Genomic DNA, 11093 nt, shown 5'->3' with positions numbered 1-11093 from the left:
GACCTTTCGTCGTCGTATCTCACCCTTTTCAGTGCCAAGGCAGGTGCTCTTTCTACAAGGACCGTTGGACCAAGCTATTCGCAAGTGAACGAATCGGGGTTTGTCTTTCCCCTCCTCCCTTTCTTTGAGGCATCATTTCTTAACTCACCACCGACCCCGAGTTCAAGCGGTAACCGTGCCTAGCGTGTATAATTAAACAATCCACGTACCGCTTTCCCATCCTGAGTCTGAATTCTACTTGCGCCTCAAAACGCCTAGTTTCCGTGAAATGACTGTCCACATGCAACGATCCTGGACCTACATGTCAACAACGACGTGCAGCAAGCAACTACCAAGGATAGTGAACCATTTATTAGATTCAGAAGCGCCGCTGTCAATGCTTGGAAATCTCTAGTTTTCTGCTTTGCTTCCCGATGTGCGGCCGCTCCGAGTTGTCACGGAAGTCGGGCCCCCAGAGAGTAACCAAGTTACAGATGAGAATATTCAATATTAGAGCGGTGATCTTTGTCCAAGACTTGTAGTACTAAGGCAACGATGCCAGCACTGGTTAAACTCCTCCCCCTGCATCCCAGGCATCATATAAACAACGACTCAAATCATCATTCCCTTCATCAATCCATAATTTGTATCACCCAACATGCCCAATTTCGCCGCAAGCCCACAACCGTAAATCCTCATACCAGCCAAATTCCATCTTGACGTAAAAACCATTGCACCTCCCTCATTTCCCAAAAAAAAAAAAAAAAAGCCAATGCTGCTACCCATTCCCTGACCAACTTCCCGTCATGCCATAACATTATTGCGATATGAAAGGGACCGGTGCCACATCTCCTGCCATGCCCCACAGAGAAGTATATGAATGACAACAGCCTCTGGCATATAACCGAATGTCGACACATAGTCGACAACTAATCCATCGTTCCATTCCCACAGTTTATTCTCCCAGTGATGCACATCAAGGGCGTGAAAGAAAAAGAAAAAGAAAACAGACTATCCCCCCTTAAGTAGTAAAACAAACAAACAAGCAGTAAACCTCCCACTTTTCTATCGACGAGAAGAAGTCAAATAGGTATGAATGCAATGCAAGAGGAAGAAGGTGGATATGCCTCCGTTCCTGCCAACCTGAAGAGTGCAAAGGAATAGGGCGCCTCTATGTAAAAATAAGTCAAAACCACAAAACGCCTGTCCAGGGCGCATCCCAATTGAGCCTCTGGAGCCCCATATGCTGTCTTCAGGGAACTCAAGAATCGAATCAAGGTTGCCTTCCTTGTGTAGTTAGGCGGCCGGCTGCCAAAGACAAAAACAAAGGAAATCAGAAGTCCAGCCAATGCAAATCCGTGAGGACGTCACATGCAATGTGTTGTACCCTGTCTTGCGTAAGTTTGAACTGTTATTGTGTGCGAAATATGGACATTCAGGAATGGACATCCAGTCGTAGCGTGCGTGTATATGTGTGTGTGTGCGCGCATAAAGAGGATTGGTTGTCGAGTTCAAGCATAGTTTAGTTGTGTTGCGAGACTCTCCTCGCAGTTTCCGTACTGGCAATACTGGTGTTCGTGTCACGCCTCCTCGCGGTGAGTGCCAAACTTCCGGTCGGAATATAAGCTTGTTGAGTGGCGGGAGGACTTCTGGGAGCGGACTTCTTCTTGGTCTTGATCATAAGCATGCCATCGTCACTGTCACTATCATCATCCATGTCGTTGTTGGACAAGTATGAAGCCTTGGTGGAGGTAGGCGCGGGCGCGTGCCTACGAACGCCGTGGCTGGAGAATGCGGGACTTAGTTGGACCGGAATAATTTCTGCATTGTCCAGCTCAGGTTGATCCAGCGGGAAATCCTCCAGAGCTTTGCCGGGTGCAGGTGGTGTCAATGAGTCGGTCGTGGTAATGAACGATGACCGATCAACGACGCCCGGCTTCTTGAGGAAATCTCCTTCAACATCGGCCGACACGGAGCTGGCACCACTCATCAGTGCCGGCAGAGATGGATCCGACTGAAACAAGGGCATTGATTCGCTAGTCTCTCGTGTGTGCGCCGTGGTGGTGGTCTGGCAAACAGGACTAGACACTATGCTGGGGCTAGTCATCGGTGTGCACATCCCACCCAGTGAGGTAACACTTGAAGAGACGACGGTTGACATGGTCCGCTCGCGCGATGGGGGCAATGGCTGAGAGTCGTCTGATGATGGCTGGCTGGTCCTAGACCCATCAACGCCGGTCCGAATGGTCAGCGGCTGCCGTTCGTACTGAGGAGCCATTGGGACTCCAGCCTCGACGCGGTATACCGTTGCAAATCGGTCTTCCGAGTCATTCCGCGAAAGGCTCTTGGATTGGATGTTCGAGTCGGACATTGGTTGGCCAAGCTGAGACAAACGAGATGGCACAAATCCAGGGGAGACGTGAGAAGAGATTCCCATGACGTCAATAGACCGGATGTGGCGGGGAGATCGTGGTGGTTGTTGTAGGCTGCCCGGGGCGACGGCGTGACTGAGCGCTACCTTTGCTTCCGCATGTTTATCCGCATGGGGGAAAACAAGACCGGCACGGTCCATTGAAAGAGCTCGAGAAGAGTCGTCTGATGGCGTGTTGGAATCTCGGCTTTTCCGATGGTACATTCTGCTGCGCTCCTCCATCATCTCCCGGGGGAGAGGGCTTGATGGAACAGTATACGACTGCTGTAAGCTGGGGGTCAAGCACAAGTAAGGGTTTGCACCCATAGACCGAGCATGGCCGTGCTTCCTAACATGATGACTGGGCATCGGAGCAGTTGGCAGCGGCTTTTCCACTGTGTCGTGAGCCATCAAGTTGAATTCCCTGGCATGTTTGGGCGGCTTCCCGCTCACAGGGGCGCTACCTGATGGGCTGCGCCCCAAAGGGGAGTCTCGCGGGCTGGCAGTCAGGCTTTGCGCCAGCGGATGCTCGCTGGGCATTTGGGTAACCGTGGCGAAGTAGTCATCGCTTTTGACGCTTTTCCTAGGAATATCTGCCGGATGCACCGAGGATGCGACCGAACCATTCTCTCCAACGGAACTAGCTGCACTACTCTGCGCTCTCCTCCTTGAATGCTCGGGACGATCGCCTCTGGGGTGAATGACTTTGCCGACTGCCTTTTTGACTGCGGACTTTGCCCTCTCGAGAAAGGTAAGAGGCACGACGGCGCGACCAATTTCCTTCTCGTCGACCTCGATCTGTCTCCCAGACATCTTCCTGGAGGGATCGGTGTCCTTGAGCCAGTTCTCCAGGTTCGGAATATCCCGTGTAACCCAAGGGTGCACTTTAACTTCGCCAAGTCGAATCCTCTCCTCGGGGTTCCTGATCAACATTCGTCGGAGCAAATCATACAAGTCGTCATCGATCTTCTCGTAGGCAGCATCTTCATCGTCCCTGTACGGCTCAATGTTTACCCGCTTCTGGAAAGATACCTTGCTGGGGTCGGTGAAAGGGGTCACGGGTCGTAGGCGTTGCCGAGGAATGTATACATCTTCGGTTGCAATCTTCTTAAACATCGCAAACTCGTCTTGGGCCAGGAATGGTATACGGGCAAAAACGATGCAGTAAAGCGTGACGCCAAGCGACCAAACGTCAATCTGCTCGGAAACCTTGGGCGGCTCCTTGTCGAGGTCTGTGTAGCACAGTTCAGGAGCAAAGAAGGCAGGTGTTCCCACAGTCTTGGAGAGCTCGCGATCATCGTCAAAGTTCAGTGCTTCCGCCTCGGATACTGTCTCGTCCACATCTCCCTCTCTGACCGGTCGTCCAAAATATGATACACCGAAATCGGAAATCTTGACACGGAAATCTTTGGTCCACAGCAGATTCGCAGGCTTGATATCACGATGGACAACCCCGTTGTAGTGGAGGTACTCCAAGCCAAGCACGGTATCTCGGAAAGCAGATCTGGCATTTTCCAAGGTGAAGCAAGGCACATAGGAGTAGTCGTCGACGTATGGGTCATGAGGGCTTGACTCCTCCATATCGGCAGATGAGAGGTGCGAGATGATCGAGTCGGCCATGCTAGGGGAGCGTGTCCGACTGCAAGATGTTCCGTTTCCACGTCCGCCGTAGATGCCATACATCGTGCCGTTCAGGTCGTAAGAGGATGAGGTGTGACGTAGAGATGATAGGTGCTGTTCTTCCATATCACCAGCACGCGGTGTCATGTCGAAGTCGGACGGTTGTGAGACGGGCAAGTTCGTAAGAGACATGGCTGAGGCTGTGCGGGACGGCGGCGGCGAGGCGACCCTGGAGCATGGAAGAGACGGATATGTGCACCGGTGTTCGTCTGATCGTGTCGGTTCCCCTTCGTAGTCCTCGTAGGCCGCCTGATCGTGGCTGGAGTTCGCTTGTGCAGCCTTTGCCCGCTGATACCCTTTCATCGCCTGTCGACGTTCCATTTGACGTAACAAGTACTCCTCTTCAGCGGAAGGTGGTTCTCCACGGGCGCCTCGCTCCACTAGTCGGCGCTCTAGGTTGCAAATATGGGGGAGACCCTTCTTCCTCCATGTAATTTCGCCATGCTCGACGTATTCGAGGACCATGTAGATCTTTTTGAGTTCCGGGTCGTCGATCACTTCGAGAAGGGCTACAACATTTGGATGACGAATCTTCTTCAGGATGGCAACCTCCCGCTTTGTGTTCCTCCCAGGGTCCTCGGCTGTGACCTTTCCCAATCTGCGCTTCTTGGAGTAACGTGGGATAATTTTGATGGCAACGTTCTCCCCAGTTGTGGTGTTCCGGGCTAGTTTTACCTTGCCATGCTGACCACGGCCAATCTCCTCCATGACTTCATACTGGTTTATGAGCTTTCGCCCAGTCGTGCCGTCACGATCTACATTTGCGGTATACGTTCTAAATTCCCATGTCTGGTTAGAAGAAATCTTCCCCGAGTTTCTTTTTGGGAGAATATAAAGTCCTGCAACTCACTCTCTAACTTTGCGTATTTGAAAAGGGTGTAAGAAGAAGTCGCTCGAGTTTGCAGGCAGCGGTGACGTGCCCTCAGACATGGTTTGGCCTTGCTGCATGAGCATATTCAAACGCGAAGGTGTCGGGCTAAATAGTCCGGGGGACGACACGGGAGTGCTATTCGCTGTCCGCGACGGGATGTGTGCGGCGGCGACTGGCGTCGGCTGCGCGCGACCGCTCTTGTGGTGACCAGGTTCCATAGCAGGCGACGAGTCGAGGTCAAACGGCCGTCGGTAGCGTTCAAGGGATCGCATCCGCTCGTCGGGCGACGTTTTCTTACAGGAGAAAAAATGTAAAAGAGAACAATGATAGAAGTAAAGAAGTAAAAGAGAAAGAAAAAAAGGAATTCCTGATATCCGATTACTACGAGTTCATCGTAGAAGAAAGCCACCCCCGACGTGCCCACCCCAACAAAATCGTCGTCGTCGTCGTCGTGATCGGCGTTAACGTTCTGCGGGTTTGGATTCTTTGTGGGCCGCGTTGTGGTGCGGTGAAATCGAGCGCCCTCGTACGCGGCGGTTCGGGTTCTGAGTTGCGGTTTGGCAGCTCAAAATGCGTAGTGATGTTTCGGGGAAGCGAACCAAGCGGTAGGTTTGCGGTTGCGGCGGATGCGGAAATAGAGGTCCGAGCGAGCAGGATTATTTGGAGGGGTTCCGATGGATTGGCGGGACACACGACGGAAAAAAAAGAAGCGTGTGGAACGTCAAATCTATACCGAATCAAACAATCGATATAGTTCGCTTCGAGTCGTAAAACCCGATTTGTTTCTTGCAACTTCGAAAAGGAGCGTACAAAGTCGGGAACCTATGGCGTCTTGGGTGGTCGGATGTGATGGTGCGAAAGGGTAATAGAAGTAGATGGAAAACGGTGAAAAGACTGGTCACTTCGAAGCTGGAGAGGCAGCGAGTGCGGTCAAGGACATGGGTGGATGAAATGCGATGGATCCCTCTCAGCACACAACGCAGTCCCACACACGGAAAGTGTGACTGGAGAATGGAGGGGCGACCACGCTAAGCCGCCGAAGCCAGCAAGCGGAGAGAGGCTTGACGTATGCGGGTGGAGACGGTCTAGGATGGCGAGCTAGGTCTTCTTTTTTTTTTCTTTTTCTTTTTTTCTTTCTTTGTGCACGCCGGGTACGTGCTGGCGGTAGAACAACGTACAGGAGGAGAGCCTCTAACAGCGATACCTATCTATAGAACTGGCCCATGCCTAGATGATCGACATGTTTTTGAAATCCAGTGAAGCCTCGAATATAATACATGTCCAGCAAGGTTTTACAATATCTCCAAGCTAGGTAGAATCATGAGCAATTTGTGTGAAAATTCCCAGGGCACTGTTGTCTATGCCTTGCCAGCTCGTACACTACAAGGTGCTACTTCGGGTTGGGCTATTCCGTATAATAGTAGATACTTTTATTACCATAGGTTCCCAATTGCCAGACTATTTTACACACCCGCTTAGTGGGGTGGGGTAAGAAAGACCTCTCAATCCAAGGGTGTGCTTCCAGGGACCGGGGTCCAAGCTTATCAAAGGGCCGGGATAAAGCGGGTTGTCCTAGTGCCTGTGATTGGATGGACAATGAGAGACTACAGTATAGACGGGCGTCTTCTCCATCATCACGATCTTTGCCAGCCGAAAAGGGTCTAGCTAGACAGTCCTTCGGTAGAGAAGACGGAACAAACACTGGGGGGAAAAAAAGGAGTCCAAAAGGCACCACGCGAATTTATGGCGATCAGATGAGATTGGCAAGAGAAATTATGTTATGCCACTATTTTGAAGTAAAAGTTACACCGCATTAGTTTCGTAGGACGAGTAAACTCAACTTTGACAACAAGAGTTTGCTGCTACCTGCGTTAGAACTCGATGGGACGACGTGGCTCCCTTTTCCGACGATGGTCCGCCGGAAACAGCACGATTTGAACTGTCGGTCGGCCGGCATTTCATGGCCAACCACATCACTGACTGGAGTCTAGCTCTTGGCCCGCCCACCCGCCTGGGCTTGGTTCGTATGGAGGCGCCTGGTTTGCCTAGTCCAGTAGCGGAAATAGGTAGGGGTTCAATGTTCCCGCACACGCACCACAATTGTGCGATCCGTTGGCTCCCGTCACGTCGAACAATTGCGAGCATCTCTTTGTCGCTTTTTCTCTCTCTTTTTTGTTTCTTGGTACGAATAGCAGCACTAAAGTCAGGTGATTGATTGATGCGCCCGGCCAATCACATTCCGCTGCACAAATAACTGGATTTTTTCCCGGCTTAGGTCGCAGTTTAACGGGGAGTGATGGTCAGATTCCGGGGGGGAAAGCCGGCCCTGCAACGCGCGGCAGCGATACCCAAGAAGAACAAAACCTGCAAAACCGGTTGGCCAGGAATTGGGATCAGGTTCTGCTGCAGAAGAGAGCGGGCGGGATCCTCAGACAGTAGGGGATAATTGGGAAACCCCGAGTCATGGTAAATTTCGTGTCAGGTACTTCTCCGTGGGGGACAGAAGGTAAAAAAATATTTAGGTTACACACTTGACTATTTCGGACACACCAAGATCGCACTGCCTCTGACTTTGTGGAAAAGAGAAGAAAAACAATCGAATGTCTTGGTACGAACATGAAAATTTTATGCAGCAGTCCCATCTGTAGAAATGTCGTAGTTGCCATGCATCGGCTCTTTTGAAGCCATCAGAGGTATTTAACATCGGGCCGCACCGGAAGTTTGCTTAGACGCCTAACAAAAGCAGCTTCTAGCGGTGAACTTTCAATAGACCACGCTAAATATTTGAAGACTGCGCGAGGGGGATGTTCCCTATAAAGCGTAGAAGGCTGTTCTAAGAACTCCTGGACGATCACTGCCCGTCTTGCCATCTACTGCGAATTGAGAACATTACGACGCAAGACCCTTTGTGGCCGGCACGGCAATCTTTGAAATAAAATAACCGACCTAGTCGCGATCTTGTCGTGAGTGTGGGCCTACAGGGTTGGTCAACCCAGGCCTTAAGGGCTTTTTATTTTTTTTTCTCATACTGGGGTCAATCGTCGCCATCTTTCAGCATTACGTTATCGGTACAAGCCGAGCCCCAGATCGATTTTATTTGCACAAGGACCGACCGATGGACGCATAAGATTTGTGTTAAAGTGGAGGACTGGTTGACCGACCAACTAAAAAGGCCAAGCGGCATCACGTATTGTCAATCATTGCTGTACACGAAGGACCCTCAAAGCAGCCCCTTGTTTCTCAGGCTACCCTGTCTGCATACATCGCAGCCATCCATGGATTTTGATTGCATGCAAGCCCAACGTGGCAGCTATGGTAGCATCAACATGAACCAAGCGCTTGAATAAAAAACGACGAGGGTAGAGGAATTCCAGTGACGAGGAGGAAGAAACGAGCCCTTCAACAGCGCTAGCCTAATTTCAGCAAAGTATGGGGTTCCCGGCTCACGAGTCCAGACCGGCCCATTGATTTCTTTGGGCGGGAGTGCAGCCAGCCGCAAAGTTACCCAGGATTCGCGGGTGTTGTCGTCCAGCAGATATTGCAGAAAGGGATAGTGGAGCGCATATTCGTTTGACCGCCGTACGTGGATTCTATAAACAGGAGACGGGCAGGCATTGATGAGAGCTGGCAAAGCCCAAGGGGCGAAGTTGGGTGAATTCAATGCCGCGGGATGGGCCGGTTACCGTTTTTTTTTTTTTTATCCTCCCTTCGTCGCGGACCCGCTTGTTCGGCGCGTCTCTCTGCCGATATCAACCCAAGCGGCAAATGAATGGAGGTCAGGAGCTAAAAACAAGTCGTGTAACCGGCTCTACTGTACTACGTGGTAAGCTAAGGACGTGCAGCTGGCAGGTGAGCGAGTCGATGGGTTGGGTTTGCCGTTTTCTTGGTCCAGAACTAGTTTTGAGGTGATTCACAGCATGGCACGTCATTGCTGCTGCCATCCCCCGATGCACTGATTGACCTGTTCTCTACGAACTACTCTGTATGTAGGTACCCTCCTCTCTTACCTGCATCATCTGGTCCATTTCCCTATTCGGAGCTGCCGGTCCACTACGCCGCTGCAGGATGGAACTGGGCTGGATGCGCAGAAAGAAAAAAAAGTCTGCCAAGACCCCTATTCTTTGTAAGGAAAATAGGCTTGATGTGGAGGCGAAAGGGGGCCAAAGAAGAGAAGGGTACATACCTGGGTAAGGTAGGTAGGCAGTTCAGTGTGACAAGCCCACCATGGCATTCCGGCATTCCTGGTCAGGGCGTTTTGGCTGGTCATGCTGCGAGGGCGAAGGTTGCAACAGAGCCAGGGAGGATACACCCGAGAGCAGCCGCTTTTAACCCTGGCTTGCACTCCAAACTTTCCCCCGCCATTGTTTCGTTACTGGCGATTGGGGTAAAAAAATAAATAAAAAAACTTGGGAGGCCGGCTGGGCTTTCACTAGCGTGTCGTCTTGTTGTCACTGCAGCACGTCCTAGCTTGTGATCAGACCGTTCAAATTCGAATCGTTGGATATGTTTATAGAATACAGGGGTCGACATGTAAAAAGTACCTCACAATAGACCCGACCGTATGATAGTCGACTAGGTCTGGGATGTAGAGGTTACACTGACTCTGGGTTGGGTGTGTTTGCACATGGATTGGGCAGCGTTCGGTACGTGCAGAACAGTACCTGGAAAAAGTAAGCATGCTAATGACATTAGCTACAGTAGCATGACACCTTGGGTTCTTTGCAACAACACAGGTGCTGATTGGGGGTAATATTGTTCACGCCCAATATTGCAACAGTTGGTTGGCTATTCGGTCAATGAATTTAATTCCCACTCGTGTTATTTCTTTCAAGTGGTAATATTGCGACTTTACCTCTCGGATCGGGAAAGTCGTCGCAAGAATCCGGTTTGTCCTTGGCCATGTGCGCACAGCCTGTGTCCCACTTTTATCGCTTGGCAAAACTTCACTACCAGTTAATCCTCGACCCCATCGGTACAACGGACGAGACATTACTGTACAGGGCAGGAGAAGAAAGGCGTAGAAGAAGCAAGAGTTGGGCAGCTTGATTTTCTTTTTGTTGTTTCTGTGCAAACTTTTCACGCATGCCTGTACAGGATCTCCTGGAAATGAAACCCCCCCTGTCTTGTTTTGCACCAGGGCATCTATCTCTCTCTAGACGTATCCTGAAATTCTAGCATTTAATCTTGTCGCACCAAGGTTTTTGATCTGGCTGGTTCCTGTTGTTTGGCAAACACTGATAATAATAATAAGATTGGTGTCTGCCCCAGGTTATATTTAAAAACAGAACATGTTACAACCTTGGAAAAAGAAACTGCTTCTTCATGGATACTGACCGAAGCTAGGGCAAGACAAATTTGTGTGCATGACGTTCCACATCAGACTTGACGTCAATTGAGAGTCATCGAGCATTTTAAGTTGGTAAACCGCAGGGAAATTTTACTATGAATACAGCACAGTAAAGCTTTCGTCTGATGACTGCTAATTTAATGCCTATCATACATGAATGATATGAACCATTCATTTTCTTGGTTTTGGGGCTGTAGTGAGTGACAAGGTCCAACTGTGCATTTGCTCTACATTACAGCGCTGTAGATACTACACTCTAACTGTTACCTTAATGTCGTTTGTATTATTACAAGGTACCCTGCGAAAACACCCGACAAATCTCACAAGCCCGGCCACTCCCCATGTTCCAATTCCCGGTCGGCATCCTCGATATCTGAAAAAGCACTCAGGCGGCTGGCGGCAATTATCGGGCAATGGGGAAATGTGACTGATCAGCTTTGAAACGCGTCCTTGTTGTCTTGGCATTTCTGGTGTGTTTTTTCCCGGCAGGCTTCTTATCGTAGGCTGTGCCGTCCCAACAAGGGTTCTCTTTCTTTTGATTTGCCAGTCGATCACCGTCGCTTGCCAAAGTCTTGTCATTAAGTACTTCGTTCATGTGTGTGCATGTTTGTTGCTTTTTTGATGGTTGCACACTTGCGGCGACCAATGAATGGAGAGTATAAAAATTTATCTAGGCCGGGCAAAAGTCTCACACAAATCACCATTATCTGTAAATACGGTGTCTTAAAATCCCTCGGGCTTATTTTTTCTTTCTTTGCGCACCGCCACCAGGCAACCAAACGCTATTTTTTTTTTTTTTTTTTTTT

The 11093-nt window shown here is 50.3% G+C and overlaps 2 protein-coding genes across 2 annotated transcripts; one reads left to right on the top strand and one right to left on the bottom strand.

The window, feature by feature from the left end:
* Positions 1–1501: 1501 nt before the first annotated feature.
* On the bottom strand, positions 1502–5832 carry PpBr36_07478 (uncharacterized protein; the record flags this gene model as incomplete). The annotated part of the gene is made up of 4 exons (XM_029894615.1): positions 1502–4844; positions 4920–5233; positions 5323–5504; positions 5751–5832. Coding segments are annotated over 4 exons (3921 nt in total), but the record flags the coding sequence as incomplete, so codon positions are not given.
* Positions 5833–6815: 983 nt separating this feature from the next.
* On the top strand, positions 6816–7622 carry PpBr36_07477 (uncharacterized protein; the record flags this gene model as incomplete). Its single annotated transcript, XM_029894614.1, has 3 exons — positions 6816–6964; positions 7216–7375; positions 7589–7622. The coding sequence occupies exons 1-3, from the start codon at positions 6901–6903 to the stop codon at positions 7620–7622; spliced, it is 258 nt and encodes an 85-aa protein (XP_029747878.1). The 5' UTR covers positions 6816–6900.
* Positions 7623–11093: the final 3471 nt, after the last annotated feature.

The sequence above is a fragment of the Pyricularia pennisetigena genome, chromosome 1 (genome assembly GCF_004337985.1).
Source record: "Pyricularia pennisetigena strain Br36 chromosome 1, whole genome shotgun sequence".
NCBI classification, from domain to species: domain Eukaryota; kingdom Fungi; phylum Ascomycota; class Sordariomycetes; order Magnaporthales; family Pyriculariaceae; genus Pyricularia; species Pyricularia pennisetigena.
This window is presented reverse-complemented; position numbering and strand designations above follow the sequence as displayed.